The sequence below is a fragment of the Crinia signifera genome, chromosome 5 (assembly GCF_055691185.1).
Source record: "Crinia signifera chromosome 5, ASM5569118v1, whole genome shotgun sequence".
NCBI classification, from domain to species: domain Eukaryota; kingdom Metazoa; phylum Chordata; class Amphibia; order Anura; family Myobatrachidae; genus Crinia; species Crinia signifera.
Window position 1 is genome coordinate 10,132,005 of NC_139221.1, and position 17,564 is coordinate 10,149,568.

The window sequence follows — 17,564 nt, forward strand, 5'->3', positions numbered from 1 at the left end:
TGAACAGACAAGTTAACCTACTTGGCTTGCTCAGTAATTATCCCACCTGTTTCCATAGACAGAAATCCTCAGTAGATGAAATGTTGAGAAAATCTGAAGTAAAGAACCATTGGTTTATAGTGAATTTCCACACAAATGTCAACAGTGCACATTTTCTAGACCACCTATCAGGTGCACAGGTGCAGTCATTACTAACTGTCACATTTCCCAGACAACCTAGCTGGTGCCCAGGTGTAGTCATTACTGTCACATTTCCCAGATCACCTAGCTGGCGCACAGGTGCAGTCATTACTAACTGTCACATTCCCCAGACTCCCTAGCTGGTGCACAGGTGTAGTCATTACTAACTGTCACATTCCCCAGATCACCTAGCTGGTGCACGGGTGTAGTCATTACTAACTGTCACATTTCCCAGACCACCTAGCTGGTGCACAGGTGTAGTCATTACTGTCACATTTCCCAGATCACCTAGCTGGTGCACAGGTGCAGTCATTACTGTCACATTCCCCTGATCACCTAGCTGGTGCACATGTGTAGTCATTACTGTCACATTCCCCAGATCACCTAGCTGGTGCCCAGGTGTAGTCATTACTGTCACATTTCCCAGACCACCTAGCTGGTGCACAGGTGCAGTCATTACTAACTGTCACATTCCCCAGACTCCCTAGCTGGTGCCCAGGTGTAGTCATTACTAACTGTCACATTCCCCAGACCACCTAGCTGGTGCCCAGGTGTAGTCATTACTGTCACATTTCCCAGACCACCTAGCTGGCGCACAGGTGCAGTCATTACTAACTGTCACATTCCCCAGACTCCCTAGCTGGTGCACAGGTGTAGTCATTACTAACTGTCACATTCCCCAGATCACCTAGCTGGTGCACGGGTGTAGTCATTACTAACTGTCACATTTCCCAGACCACCTAGCTGGTGCACAGGTGTAGTCATTACTGTCACATTTCCCAGATCACCTAGCTGGTGCACAGGTGCAGTCATTACTGTCACATTCCCCTGATCACCTAGCTGGTGCACATGTATAGTCATTACTGTCACATTTCCCAGATCACCTAGCTGGTGCACAGGTGCAGTCATTACTGTCACATTCCCCTGATCACCTAGCTGGTGCACATGTATAGTCATTACTGTCACATTCCCCAGACCACCTAGCTGGTGCACAGGTGTAGTCATTACTAACTGTCACATTTTCAAACATGTGCTGCATTCATTCCTAAATCCTCATCAACCGACACATTCTACAGATCCACAGGTGTCCTAGAAAACATGGACTATTGGTGGATCTTAAGGACCGGTTTGGCCATCCCTGATTTAGATGAAATCCATACTTCCTTTACGGCATCACCACAGAGGGAGTCAGTGCATTTCCAGCAAACTCTTACATTAGTTAATGTACAAAAATATTGTTATTTTTCTAGAGCCCAAATCAGCATTCACCAACTTGGAGAAGGTGCAGAAGGAGGTCCAGGCCATCCTGACCGAGAGCACCACCCTGAGCTGCGAGGTGTCCCAGGAGAAGACGGAGGTGAAGTGGTACAAGGACGGGAAGCTGATCACCTCCAGCAAGAAACTGCGGGTGGAGTCTGAGGGCAAATCTCGCCGCCTGGTGGTGGAGCAGGTGGAGAAGAAAGACGCCGGAGAGTACAGCTGTGAGGCCGCCGGGCAGAAGATCAACTTCAAGGTCAACGCCAAAGGTGACGGATATTATTATTGTTTGCTCGATCTGAAAAGCAATGAATTGATCTTCATCAAGAAATATATAGTTCTATGTTTTATAATCAAAACTTGATTCTACTACATATTTATATTTGTATAAATATACATTAATTTACAAAAAGTAAATGAAATACTATTTTTTTATATGTGGTTAGTTTTTATACCCTTGATGTTGCGCAATCTGTACCTCGCCCCCATTTCTGTGGCCCGGAGCAAGCCCCTGACTGTACAGTGATGCCCTATCTGTGATTAGTTCCTGCATGCAGAGATACACTCCATGGAATGGACCCCAACATAGTACTAGTAATAGAAGGAAAGGAGTTTTAGCAAAGTTCATATTTACCACTGAATACTGACTAAATTGATGTATTTGTGATGTCCGGGCACTTTTCAGTAAGCCCAATTCCCAATCTTCAAAGCTTAATGAATTATAGACATAATTCTCAGTCCTGCCATCATTGGGTACACATGCCAGCACAATATACCCATTGATCCTTTATACTGGAAGACACCATCATCGTGAGAATCCCTGGTGCAGACAGAGACAGCAACAGATACAACAAAAATATTTTTGCTGTAAAGAATATAGGCATGCTGCACATCATTTTAATCAGTAGAAGCTGATGTGAGTCCTATTCCATCTGTTGTGAATAAGATGCGTTTTACAGGGACAATTTAAAAATGACATGTATTTTTTTTTACTGACTTTTTAAGGTTAGAAATGTTTTTTATGATGTTTTTAGGATGCAAATGTGCTGCAATTTTGTACTTTTAATTGATTTTCAACATTGCCGAATACAACTCACCCCAAAATACCAGCTCTAATTATGGGGGGTGGTTCAGCAGGGCGGCAGCTGAGTTTTATGTTTAACATGGGCATCACATCTGGCTTCAACTTTTTTACCGGCCTTTGGTATATGAAGCCAAAAACATCCAACTTTTCATAAACTCAGACGCAATTACATTGTAATAATTTTTTCTATATTTATTTCTGGGGCATAATTACTGTGACTTAGATTGCAATTTTAAATAACAGTGCATGTTTAGGTGGCTCTTTCGGGGGCCTTGTCAGTAGCGCACGCAGGGGGGGTTTCCGAGTACCCAGAAACCCCCCCAAGGAGTCTAAGTGCCCTAGGCTGAAAGCTAAGGATCCCCTCTTTCCATGAGTACAAGAATTTTTAAAATCGGACCTTGGGAACCGGAGATATCTGACTTCAAAGAAGTGGTCCCCATCCAAGCCTGTTAATTGCTCTTCCCAGTAAGATATTTCAGGTTCTTTCTGACTTAGAGTTTTTCTGAGGGTATATTCCAAAAGCTGGGACTCTCCCCCTTTGAAGGACACTAGCAGCTTGTCTCTACTGTTCCCAGAACCAGAGATATCAGCCTTCCAGCAGCTGGTTACTGCTCCAGCTCCACACACCTGGTATGTAGTTTTATATACTCGTTGGTGGATTGCTCTGCCTCCTGAAATCTGATCCCCTAGTCCCCAATAACATTTAGTAGGGAGGATTCTCTAGTTTTTAATTACATTAAAATCTAAGAAATCTATTTCCGGAAACTGGAGATATCTGCAGTCAAGCAAGTTGTCCTCCCACCAGAAAATTATGAGTATTAAGCCCACTCCACTATACACCCCTCCTCTGCATATTAAACATCCTCTACAACCCTGGAAGTTATGCATCAGGGCCCCTTAATTCAGCCCAATGCCCCCATCTCCCACCATCTGTGCAGTAAAGGGGTAATTAGTGGAAATTACTGATCCAGGCCCTACATGCTGAGCGGTCGATATAATACCCTATACCTCCCGCGCGAGCGTCCGAAAAGGGGGCGGGCGTATGCAAATGAGGGCGCAGCTTATGCTAATTAGCCACGACCTCATTTTCATACGAGAATAGACGCTGTGCGCATGCGCACAGCGTCTATTCTACTAGATTGGGGGGTCTCCCAACTGCCACCCCCCGCAGCGGGACAATGCCTGCCGCGGGTGGGACAGCGGGACAGGACCCGAAAATCGGGACTGTCCCTCTAAAATCGTGACAGTTGGGAGGTATGATACCCCCTACCACCCGCAGGACATCAAAGCATATACTGGGTCACCTAAGTGTCCATCTCCATGCTTTGCTCCGCCCCTCTGGAAACCCCCTTCTGAAAATCCTGCGTTTGCCCCTGCTTGTACTAATTTCTTAATGAAACTCTAGAAAGCCAAATTGTTTTGAAGCTGTAAGGACTTGACCCGCGGGGAATGTTTTTGGAGACAGTCCACATTTTAAATAAAGAAACAATTTTTTTCTTTTTTAGAACCCGAGCCTGCGTTCACCAATCAGGACAAAGTGCAGAAGGAGGTCCAGGCTGTCCTAACTGAGAGCACCACCCTGAGCTGCGAGGTGTCCCAGGAGAAGACGGAGGTGAAGTGGTACAAGGACGGGAAGCTGATCACCTCCAGCAAGAAACTAAGGGTGGAGTCTGAGGGCAAATCCCGCCGCCTGGTGGTGGAGCTGGTGGAGAAGAAAGATGCCGGAGAGTACAGCTGTGAAGCCGCCGGGCAGAAGATCAACTTCAAGGTCAACATCAAAGGTGATTAATGTTGAATGAATATTAAGATTAGTAGTGGCACACATTTACGTTGAAGTGGTTTAACAGGAGTTGCAGATACCTGAGTGGTCCCCGTGGCATTGGCAGCCAAATTGTACAGAACGTCCTGTTCCACCATAGTCACTGTTAATTGTCTGACATTACTGGAAGATCCTGGAGGCTTTGTCCATGGGACAGATAACTTTTCTGGGCACCAGGCAATGGCCTCTGATATAATAATCACCACTGCTGTTGTAGTCTGATTGCCAAGGTCCCACAAGCCAAGAGGGTGGCACAGATACCCACTACTTCAGAGCCAGGGTGTACTGCACCCACTGGCCTATCTGTAATGGGTGCAGTGCACATGAGCCCTGGGTCCAGGAGACCCATAACCTACACCCATCTTACAATACTCATCTCTTCAGTGACACAGCGCAAATATCACTACCGCAGTGATGTGCGTATGTGCAACAAAGGTGTCCCTGTGAACATGTAGACTCCGGTACAATGTAGACTCCGGTACCTGTCACTTGCCTCATTTCTCCAACCTCTCCAGAAAAATAGTTCTTTGAATACATAATTTATCTTTCTTTTTCATCCACTAGGGGGCACAGGAGAAATCATTACTGTGGGTATAGGCTTGGCTGGCAGGAACCAAAAGAGTTAAATTAAAACTTCCACAGTGCCTGACCTCCCAATCCCCTATATCCTGCCCCCAAGCCTCAACCCACCAGTTATTTCTTTTGGTTCCAGCTGTGAGGCCGCCGGGCAGAAGATCAACTTCAAGATCAAAGTTAAAGGTGGACATGAGAACCTGTCACAATCCCATACTCCTGTAATCTAGATCACAGGTCTTCAACCTGTGGCCCTCCAGATGTTGTGGAACTACATTTCCCAGCATGCCCTGACAGTTTTGGCATGCTCTTATAGGAAAAAATGTGGCAATGCATGCTGGGACATGTAGTTTCACAACATCTGGAGGGCCACAGGTTGAAGACCCATGAAGATGGTTCTAGAAATAGGTCAACTACAGTATATGTCTTACTTTGCTAACACAAGCCCTGATTCTGATTGACTCGGGAAGCTGTGAAGCTTGCAGCTTACCGAGTCCCAGACGGCCTGCCCCACCAGCCGAAGAATTGCCATCCCACCGCCACCACCATAGCCCCTCGCAACCATGCACTAATGCAGATGCAAAGAAAAAAACATAGCTCCCCCATCCTAATGGGGAGCAAATGATACAGAATGACCCCCACGTTATACTATTACTTATCTGTATGATGTAGGAGAGTAACCATGTAGGCCAAGAGAATGCTAAGCCTAGAACAGCGGTTCTCAAACTGTTGGTCCTGAAACCAAAGCGGGTCCTGCCCTTCTCAGCATGGGGTCGCGACTCCATATTGCTGACCATCAGGGTGATGATTTTTCTAATCTCAGTCAGTGATTCAAGGAGTCTGAAAAAGCTGATTGTCTGTTATTTTAGACTCCTCCCATCACTCTGTGCCCCCACAATGCTGCCATCACTCTGTGCCTCCACAATGCTGCCATGTATGTGCTGCCTGCTGACTACACGTGTGGTGTGATGGGTTATGGTATATCAGACTCCTCCCATCACTCTGTGCCTCCACAATGCTGCCATGTATGTGCTGTCTGCTGACTACACATGTGATGGGTTATGGTATATTAGACTCCTCCCATCACTCTGTGCCTCCACAATGCTGCCATGTATGTGCTGTCTGCTGACTACACATGTGGTGTGATGGGTTATGGTATTTTAGACTCCTCCCATCACTCTGTGCCTCCACAATGCTGCCATGTATGTGCTGCCTGCTGACTACACGTGTGATGTGATAGGTTATGGTATATCAGACTCCTACCATCACTCTGTGCCTCCACAATGCTGCCATGTATGTGCTGTCTGCTGACTACACCTGTGATGTGATGGGTTATGGTATATCAGACTCCTCCCATCACTCTGTGCCTCCACAATGCTGCCATGTATGTGCTGTCTGCTGACTACACCTGTGATGTGATGGGTTATGGTATAACAGACTCCTCCCATCACTCTGTGCCTCCACAATGCTGCCATGTATGTGCTGTCTGCTGACTACACCTGTGATGTGATGGGTTATGGTATAACAGACTCCTCCCATCACTCTGTGCCTCCACAATGCTGCCATGTACGTGCTGTCTGCTGACTACATGTGTGATGTGATGGGTTATGGTATATCAGACTCCTCCCATCACTCTGTGCCTCCACAATGCTGCCATGTATGTGCTACCTGCTGACTACACGTGTGGTGTGATGGGTTATGGTATTTTAGACTCCTCCCATCACTCTGTGCCTCCACAATGCTGCCATGTATGTGCTGCCTGCTGACTACACGTGTGATGTGATGGGTTATGGTATTTCAGACTCCTCCCATCACTCTGTGCCTCCACAATGCTGCCATGTATGTGCTGCCTGCTGACTACACCTGTGATGTGATGGGTTATGATATATCAGACTCCTCCCATCACTCTGTGCCTCCACAATGCTGCCATGTATGTGCTGTCTGCTGACTACACCTGTGATGTGATGGGTTATGGTATAACAGACTCCTCCCATCACTCTGTGCCTCCACAATGCTGCCATGTATGTGCTGTCTGCTGACTACACCTGTGATGTGATGGGTTATGGTATAACAGACTCCTCCCATCACTCTGTGCCTCCACAATGCTGCCATGTACGTGCTGTCTGCTGACTACATGTGTGATGTGATGGGTTATGGTATATCAGACTCCTCCCATCACTCTGTGCCTCCACAATGCTGCCATGTATGTGCTACCTGCTGACTACACGTGTGGTGTGATGGGTTATGGTATTTTAGACTCCTCCCATCACTCTGTGCCTCCACAATGCTGCCATGTATGTGCTGCCTGCTGACTACACGTGTGATGTGATGGGTTATGGTATTTCAGACTCCTCCCATCACTCTGTGCCTCCACAATGCTGCCATGTATGTGCTGCCTGCTGACTACACGTGTGATGTGATGGGTTATGGTATATCAGACTCCTCCCATCACTCTGTGCCTCCACAATGCTGCCATGTATGTGCTGTCTGCTGACTACACCTGTGATGTGATGGGTTATGGTATATCAGACTCCTCCCATCACTCTGTGCCTCCACAATGCTGCCATGTATGTGCTGTCTGCTGACTACACCTGTGATGTGATGGGTTATGGTATAACAGACTCCTCCCATCACTCTGTGCCTCCACAATGCTGCCATGTATGTGCTGTCTGCTGACTACACGTGTGATGTGATGGGTTATGGTATATCAGACTCCTCCCATCACTCTGTGCCTCCACAATGCTGCCATGTATGTGCCGTCTGCTGATTACACGTGTGATGTGATGGGTTATGGTATATCAGACTCCTCCCATCACTCTGTGCCTCCACATTGCTGTCATTATTTTTATTGTCTGATGGGATCCCATAGTAAAATAGTTTGAGGACCCCTGGCCTAGAAGCTGAGTAACTATGTAGGCCAAGTGAAGCTAAGCCTAGTAGGAGAGTAGATGTGTAGGCCAAGGGAAAACTAGGCTTACAATGAGAGTAACAATGTAGGCCCAGAAGAAGCTGTGACTAGTAGGAGGGTAGCCATGTTGGTTAAGAGGAAGCTAAGACTAGTAGGAAAATAGCCATGTAGTCCAAGCAGAAGCTGTATTAGTAGAATAATATCCACGTAGGAAGAGGAAGTTATTCTAATAGAAGGGTAACCCTGTAGGCTAAGAGGAAACGAAGTCTAGTAGGAGAGTAATCAATTTATAGGAGAGTAACCATGTAGGCCAAGAGGAAGCTGTCTAGTAGGAGATTAACAATGCAAGCCAAGGGGAAGCCAAACCTTATAGAAGAGTAACCATGTTGGCCAATAGGAAGCGAAGTCTAGTAGGATAATAGCCATGTGTGGCAAGAGGAAGCCATGACTAGTTATCTTAAACCCATAGTCATTTATTTGTACAGAAAGAATATGGGTGCGCGGATGTTGGATTAGGTATATACTGAATTCTGAGAATCATGCTAATATTTACTTAGCATAATAATATCTCTAAGACAAAACAAAGCTTCCACCAAGCAGGTTTTGTTCATTAATCACTGGAAATATTTGGTCTGATTAAAGATATGGGGGAAATAACCCATGTACTGTATTTACTGCTATGGTGAATTCTGAAAACATTTTATTTTAAAAAATATTCAAGAAAAACGATGTCCCAAACCTTCTTCATGTGCAAAGGATGGAATGTATAAGAGCAATACATACAATGTCCCAAACCTTCTTCATGTGCAAAGGATGGAATGTATAAGAGCAATACATACTTTCTTTTAGAACCTGAGCCTTCGTTCACCAATCAGGACAAGGTGCAGAAGGAGGTCCAGGCCGTCCTGACCGAGAGCGCCACCTTAAGCTGCGAGGTGTCCCAGGCCAAGACGGAGGTGAAGTGGTACAAGGACGGGAAGCTGATCACCGCCAGCAAGAAACTGAGGGTGGAGTCTGAGGGCAAATCCCGCCACCTGGTGGTGGAGCAGGTGGAGAAGAAAGATGCCGGAGAGTACAGCTGCGAGGCCGCCGGGCAGAAGATCAACTTCAAGGTCAAAGTAAAAGGTTGGTGTAATTCAGGATTATTCTGCTTTGTCTCCGGTATGTTAATAGTGTGTTTAAAATTGATCTCTGCCAAGAACCAGTTATTGTTGGGGGATGGGTAAAGCCCCAACTAGCTAACTGCGCCACAACTCGCATTCAGCAAGGAGCATTGCACATCACCTGTTTGCTTACGTTGTCAGGTGCCAAGTTTTACATGCAATAAATAAGCACCATTTAGATATACTAAGTTCAGTACACAGCTCACAACGCCCAGGAAACACAAGATAGGACTAAACTTGGAGGGCTAATCCGAACCCATTCGTAGTGGGCCGAATTCGGTCCCCTGGCTGAATTTTATGGTTTGCACATGTGCACTGTTTTCCTGCTTTGATTATGTGTACTCTGTAATTGGGCGCTGCGGAACCCTTGTGGCGCCATATAAAATAAAGATAATAATGATAATAAATTGTGCAAACCTCTGGAGCGAACACCATTTTACATGCCCCAAGGAGTTTTCTCCTGGATGGGCGAGCAAGAGGCGGGCATGGTGCATCTGCAGGCGTGCCCATGCCTGCTTGGTGGTGGCAGTGGTCAACCCAATGCATGTTGACCTAGTGACTGAATCCCATTGTATACTTTGTTTTTATATCAGTCTAACGTACCGTTATCTTTCAGAACCTGAGCCTGCCTTCACCCACACCGACAAGGTGCAGAAGGAGGTCCAGGCCGTCCTGACCGAGAGCACCACCCTGAGCTGCGAGGTGTCTCAGGAGAAGACGGAGGTGAAGTGGTACAAGGACGGGAAGCTGATCACCTCTAGCAAGAAACTGAGGGTGGAGTCTGAGGGCAAATCCCGCCGCCTGGTGGTGGAACAGGTGGAGAAGAAAGACGCCGGAGAGTACAGCTGTGAGGCCGCCGGGCAGAAGATCAACTTCAAGGTCAACGTAAAAGGTGACTATAATGAGCAGCATGTGGTGACAGTGGGAAGGAGAGTAGATGGTAATGACTATTACAGGATGACTCATATCTGGCAACAGTCTGCAATCAGAGTCTTCAAGTTGTAAAATATATTATAAATCAATTAGATTTGCGCAGTAAAGAAAATAAAGTGTTTATTTACAAAATCAAGGTATCCTGATCTCACCCTGAGTCTCCGCACTAACCTGTATCAGGTATAATAGTATTATTACACCATTGTGTTGATGGTTATTCTTTTTTACAGTGATTGCGGAAACACGTCATTCTGTATTTTACCCCTGATTTTTGGTTCGGACCTTTGTCCATAAAATCTCTGTTCTCATTGCAGATAAATTCATGTAGAGGGGGAATGTGAATACACTGCGCACCCTCCTGTACGTTGGCGTAATTGTATAATTTTTGTGCCTTCCAGAACCTGAACCTGCGTTCGCTCACCAGGACAAAGTGCAGAAGGAGGTCCAGGCCACCATGACCGAGAGCACCACCCTGAGCTGCGAGGTGTCTCAGGAGAAGACGGAGGTGAAGTGGTACAAGGACGGGAAGCTGATCACCTCTAGCAAGAAACTGAGGGTGGAGTCTGAGGGCAAATCCCGCCGCCTGGTGGTGGAGCAGGTGGAGAAGAAAGACGCCGGACAGTACAGCTGTGAAGCCGCCGGGCAGAAGATCAACTTCAAGATTAATGTGAAAGGTGATGATTATTGCTTCATGCATTACACACATCATCCCTCACCCCAATATATTTATATACTGTAATAATCCCCCCCCAATCGTTATACCCCCATCATCCTCTGCATATCATTTTATGACCATCAGGCTTCCCCATATCATTCTATCCACAATGGAACTGAAACGGTTCTTTGGATTCAAAAAGATCGGTGAATCCCTCAAAACAATTATTCCAATTAGAAGGGTTTATTAAAAATCAGGATACAAAGGTGTAAGTACTTTAATGTGTGTAAACAACTGAATATATGAGTATAAATAACACAATGAATATTGTGATACATACAATTGAATACAGAGTATAAACCAACTTGGAAACAATGTTTATACACATTAAATTACAGTAAATTAAAATATGAAGAAGTATAAATAAATTAAGGATCATACAAACTGAACCCTGTGAGTGCCAGCATTGCTGTGAGAGATCCTAAATATATCCGCTGAAAATGCCAGCGCCGCTCACAGCGACTGCTCTTTTAGTATAAATAAATACAAATACGGCCAAGTCAATTAATTGAAGTTTAATTAAATATTGCACCCCAAAAAAAGAACAGTCGCTGGCATTTTTAACGGATATTTTGAGGATCCCTCACAGCAATGTTGGCCCTCAAAGGGTTAAACAATTTACATCAAATTTAGTAAAATTAAGCAAACATAACACTAGAAAATGAAAAGCTGAATAATGTGGACTGTTATGTTCTGTGTCTTATGATAATCTGGGGTGAACTCGGGGTTAACCCTCGCTCTGACTGGCAGGTCTGCAAGGTGTTGATTACAGCCGGATTTGTGCTTCTGTGGTCGAGGAGGTGAAGCCACAGCAGCACCTGAGCCTGACTCTATTACTATACCCTGAGTCGGCTGGCACCTGTGCTGGTCTTAGACTTCGCCTCTATTTGCTGTCTTTCCAGGACAGACTAGCTCCACCCATAGGCGTGCGCAGCCCATTTCCTTAGGGGGTGCACCATTGGAGGGGCATTTCTATCACCGCCTACTGGGCATGTCTATTAATGCCTATTGGGCATCACTGCAAAATAAATATTTGCACTTCAGAATTAAACATTACTCCCCACATAGTAAAAACAGTGGCAGTGCGCGCCGGAGGTACGCTGCAAAAATATACACATGCCCATCACACATAATAGCGCACACAGTAATGTCCATTACGCATAATGCCACACACCATAATGCCCATTCCACATCATGCTAGGGATTGACAAATTTTTGTAAAATAGGGACAGTGCGCGCAGAAGCCTATTACACGTCACACACCCATTACATATTATACCACATGCCATAATGCCCATTACACGTTATGCCAGAGATTTACAATTTTTTTTTAAATAAGGTAAGCAGGGACTGTGCGCCCTGAAAATTCACACCATAATGCCTATTACACATCACACAACCATTACATAGTAAACCACATGCCATAATGCCCATTTCATGTTATGCCAAATACCATAATACCCATTACACCACACACTATAATGCCCATTACATATTATGCCACATAAGTGCTGCTTACCTACATGCTCGTTGCTACGGATTTCATGCTAGATGCCAGGTGTTCCATGCACTTTCCCAGTCTGTTGTAGTTGTGCTGCACGGTGTTCTGTGCAGGTGGTAGGCCGGGGCGAAGATGGCCTGAGCTGGGCAGACCTGCTGGAGCTGGACCCCAGCTGGGCAAAGTGACATCAGACCCAGTCGAACACCAAATTATAAATGACAGTCTCCTTTTGACTGTCTGATTGTCCCTTTTAAAGTTTTCACTAAACTGCTGCTGGCTGGCTTGCTGCCTGCAGCCTGGGGCTGGGCGAGTCGGCTGGGGCCCGGACACCACCAGGTGCGGGCAGCAGGAGAACTGAAGAGAGTGTGTCAATAGGTGTACGCACCCCTCCCTGCACCAACAATGACCTGTCACACTCAGTGGCGCACCTGCGGGCATCACACCCCGCAGCGCCGCTGGAGCAGGAGGGCTGGGTCACATCATAACACACACTGTCCCTCCTCCTCCCAGTGCGTGCCGCGGTGTTAAATGTGAGTCACCAACAGTGCGGGGGGGAGTGTCAATTGGAAATTGGCTTGCTGGCAGGGCTGCGGGCGGGTGAGCCAGGCTGCGGGCGGGCGTAAGCGGCTCTCATCAGGTTTGCTCTCTGACCTCGTGGACTGCTAGGAGGTGCTGGAATCATTAGGAGGTTCCTGTGCACCCCTGGCACCCCCCTATGGCTCCACCCTGTACTCAGATGCCTCCTGGTCTTTCGCAGTGAGACAAAGTCCTCACCGAGTCAGGGTACTAGTAAGAGGATACACTGACTAGACAACACAAAGATAACTAGGTTCTGCGCATGAACATGGAGTAGAATATGGAACCTTGCAGACAAGGACTGAGCACAGGATCTGCGGCCTTTATCGCTATAATGGGAATCCGATGCAATAAACCAAACAAGAACTATAACCAAGGTATTGCAGATAGGTTTGCAACCTATCCACCTAAGTGACATCATTGCAAGGCTAGACCAATGTCTCCGGCATCTGCCGTGAGACAAGCAAGAAACATAAATAAGACAAGTCAGCATGCGGTTAGTCCTGCGCCCAAACCTCCTCCATGACTCTGTCTCAGGACAAGAGTTATGGCTCCAGCTGGTGCTGTGAGAATACCAATGGTAGATTGTAGCGAAAGGTGCGACCTCCACAATGTGTGGGGAAGCCACTTGTACTAACGACACCTCTGGGCAGAAGCTGGTCACAGACAAGATCTCACAGACTGGATGCAGTGGTTCTCTGACACAGGCAGGATCTCACAGACTGGATGCAGTGGTTCTCTGACACAGGCAGGATCTCACAGACTGGATGCAGTGGTTCTCTGACACAGACAAGATCTCACAGACTGGATGCAGTGGTTCTCTGACACAGGCAGGATCTCACAGACTGGATGCAGTGGTTCTCTGACACAGGCAGGATCTCACAGACTGGATGCAGTGGTTCTCTGACACAGGCAGGATCTCACAGACTGGATGCAGTGGTTCTCTGACACAGACAAGATCTCACAGACTGGATGCAGTGGTTCTCTGACACAGGCAGGATCTCACAGACTGGATGCAGTGGTTCTCTGACACAGACAGGATCTCACAGACTGGATGCAGTGGTTCTTTGACACAGACAGGATCTCACAGACTGGATGCAGTGGTTCTCTGACACAGGCAGGATCTCACAGACTGGATGCAGTGGTTCTCTGACACAGACAAGGGGCGAAATGTAATAGGGTGCGGTTTTTTTTTTTTTTGCGATTTTTCCCGCAAAATATGCCGTTTTCGCCCATTTCCCGAAAATCGCATATTTTATAGGGTGCGATTTGCGGGAAAAATCGCATTTTTTAAAGGTGCGATTTTTAGTTAGACTAAAAATCGCATCCAGATGTTTTCCCATTAAAAAGGATAGAAGTCGCATATTTAATGGGTTGCGATTTTTAGTAAAGCTTACTAAAAATCGCAAAAAAAATAGACCAGGTTCTGCCTGGCGCTTTTATCAGAAACATGCACAGATCATTGAGATCTGTGCATGGTTCTGTTGTAAAAAAATAGTTAAAACAAAAAAAAAGAAAAAAAACGGCGTGCGGTCCCCCCCCTAAGCATAACCAGCCCCGGGCTCCAAAAGCCGGTGCTGGTATAATAAAATCAAAGGAACAATCAAGTTGGGGTTCCCTGGATTTTATAAAACCAGCACCAGGCTCAAGGTCCGGCGCTGGTTCCCAAAATACGGGGGACAAAATGACTAGGGGTCCCCCGTATTTTAAGAACCAGCACCGGACACAACCAGCCAGCAGGGTAATGCCACAGCCGGGGGAAACTTATTATATAAGCTCCCGCGGCCAAAGCATTAACCCCCTGGCTGGTCAGCATGGGCAGGGGTCCTGGGGAAGTGGGGACCCCCCCAATGAAGGGGTCCCCCCCCTCCAGGACTTACCAGCCCATGCTGATAGTCCGGGGCTGTCCTCCATGCCCCTGGGCTGTGGGCATGGAGCTGATGCTTTGTGTAAAAAAAAGAATGTAAACTATTGTTTTACACTGGCGAACTATCAGTCCCAGCAAGCCTACCCCGCATGCTGGGACTTGGGGAACCACAAGTCCCAGCATGCGGGGCATTAAAGTGCCCGCTGGCACTTGTAGTTCTGCAGTGTAAAAAATAATGCACAAAATCACACTGACACCCTGTGAAATAAAACTTTAATACACACAAAACACACTGATACTTACCTACCTTGAGCCCGTAGGTCGGTCCCTGGATCCTGGATTCGTCCTCCGGGGCTCCAGGGCAGAAGAGTCCGGTTCCGGGGCCTTGGTCCTGGTTCCGGGGCTGGTCCTGGGGTTCCGGGGCTCCTGGCGTGAAGAATCCGGGGTCCGGGATCCGTGGTAGTCCAGAGGGGTACCTAAGGAGGAAAATCCTACTCACCTGCTCCCCGGCGGCGACCTCCGGTGACAGCGCTGCTCCCGAATGGTACCCGGCTTCAAGGAGTTGGTCCGGCGCTGAGATGTTGCCTCCTCGACGTCTGTGAACAGAATGATTTCTCGGCCAATCAGGAGCCGAGAAAGTCGGCTCCTGATTGGCCAGAAATCATTCTGAATATAGACGCCAACGGAGTAACATCTCAGCGCATCCAGAGCTGAGATGTTACTCCCTCGGCGTCTATATTCAGAATGATTTCTGGCCAATCAGGAGCCGACTTTCTCGGCTCCTGATTGGCCGAGAAATCATTCTGTTCACAGACGTCGAGGAGGCAACATCTCAGCGCCGGACCAACTCCTTGAAGCCGAGTACCATTCGGGAGCAGCGCTGTCACCGGAGGTCGCCGCCGGGGAGCAGGTGAGTAGGATTTTCCTCCTTAGGTACCCCTCTGGACTACCACGGATCCCGGACCCCGGATTCTTCACGCCAGGAGCCCCGGAACCCCAGGACCAGCCCCGGAACCAGGACCAAGGCCCCGAACCGGACTCTTCTGCCCTGGAGCCCCGGAGGACGAATCCAGGATCCAGGGACCGACCTACGGGCTCAAGGTAGGTAAGTATCAGTGTGTTTTGTGTGTATTAAAGTTTTATTTCACAGGGTGTCAGTGTGATTTTGTGCACTATTTTTTACACTGCAGAACTATAAGTGCCAGCGGGCACTTTAATGCCCCGCATGCTGGGACTTGTGGTTCCCCAAGTCCCAGCATGCGGGGTAGGCTTGCTGGGACTGATAGTTCGCCAGTGTAAAACAATAGTTTACATTCTTTTTTTTACACAAAGCATCAGCTCCATGCCCACAGCCCAGGGGCATGGAGGACAGCCCCGGACTATCAGCATGGGCTGGTAAGTCCTGGAGGGGGGGGGGGCCTTCATTGGGGGGGTCCCCACTTCCCCAGGACCCCTGCCCATGCTGACCAGCCAGGGGGTTAATGCTTTGGCCGCGGGAGCTTATATAATAAGTTTCCCCCGGCTGTGGCATTACCCTGCTGGCTGGTTGTGTCCGGTGCTGGTTCTTAAAATACGGGGGACCCCTAGTCATTTTGTCCCCCGTATTTTGGGAACCAGCGCCGGACCTTGAGCCTGGTGCTGGTTTTATAAAATCCAGGGAACCCCAACTTGATTGTTCCTTTGATTTTATGATACCAGCACCGGCTTTTGGAGCCCGGGGCTGGTTATGTTTAGGGGGGACCGCACGCCGTTTTTTTTTTTTTTTACAACCAAAATCGGATATATGAAAATGCGCACATTTTCAGGACTGAAAATGCGCACATTTTCATGACTAAAAATCGACCTAAATCGCGGCAAATCGCATTTTTTGCCGCTAATTCGCATCTCATTACATATGCGAATTAGCGTCAAAAAATGCGATTTTTAAAGGTGCGATTTCTGGCGAGTTTGGAACTCGTCCAAAAATCGCACCCTATTACATTTCGCCCAAGATCTCACACACTGAATGCAATGGTTCTCTGACACAGGCAGGATCTCACAGGAAACCCGGAAGGTGTGCTTGCTGGAATACTCAGACACAGGCTGGAGCAATCTTAAGGTGCCCATACACTAGTAAGATTTATCTTCAGATCTGGCTGGTTGGAACAAAAACATGGTTATGGATGAGTGACAGTTTGTCAGTTTTCCAGCATTTCCAAGCAAATGGTCAACTGTCATTTGCTCTCATCCATAACCATATTTTTGTTCCAACCAGACAGATGTGAAGATAAATCTGCATGTGTATGGCCACCTTCATACCCTCCAACTGTACCGAATTTGCCGGTACAGTACCGTTTTTAAACAGTCTGTACCGGGAAATTTAAACTGTACCGAATGTACCGCATTTCAGCGGTCAGTCTCTCACTGTGCACCTCATATTCCTCCTGGCTCCCGGGCGCTCTGTGTGCTGTCTGGAGTGGACTGCGCCGCCGGCTCTCCCCTCTCCCCCTCACCCGTTCCCAAGAGTGCAATGCGCGGGCCGGTGCTGTGCGCCATGATGTCATGCGCCGACGCCAGCACCGCATACCCTGTGCAAGCGCACTCATGGGAGAAGAAGTAGGACTCTTGTCTGCCCTCAGTTTCCCTCTTGGCGGCGAATCTGTCTGAGTGCTCAGGGGTGCGGTGGCTAGCCAGGAGCCCCAGCGTGCGTGACACACTGACTGGGCCGGGATTCGGAGGAGCCTGCCGCAGCATACAATATAAGTGCAGCAATGTAAGGTGGCTCAGCCTGTACTAGTACTTTAGATACTCTTCTTTATATATCCATCATGTCACACATCTGCTGCATATAAAATAATAAATAATATACTTATTTTAATATGCCAGCAGCCACCATGTGACATGAGCTGCATCAGGCGCTGGGGGGGGGGGGGGGGGAAGGGGGGCAGGGTGCCATAGTGCCATATGTCCCACAGGGCCACTCAGTACACATTCGGAAAGGGTATGTGA

General features: G+C 47.6%; 1 protein-coding gene across 1 annotated transcript in view; it reads left to right on the plus strand.

Moving 5' to 3' along the window:
* Positions 1-17,564, plus strand: part of OBSCN (obscurin, cytoskeletal calmodulin and titin-interacting RhoGEF) — a 332,859-nt gene that overhangs the window by 68,423 nt on the left and 246,872 nt on the right. The window contains exons 11-16 of the mRNA XM_083186473.1: positions 1,431-1,706; positions 4,027-4,302; positions 5,034-5,099; positions 8,671-8,946; positions 9,601-9,876; positions 10,316-10,591. Coding sequence (XP_083042599.1) covers positions 1,431-1,706; positions 4,027-4,302; positions 5,034-5,099; positions 8,671-8,946; positions 9,601-9,876; positions 10,316-10,591 — 1,446 coding nt within the window. The remainder of the gene's footprint in view (positions 1-1,430; positions 1,707-4,026; positions 4,303-5,033; positions 5,100-8,670; positions 8,947-9,600; positions 9,877-10,315; positions 10,592-17,564) is intronic.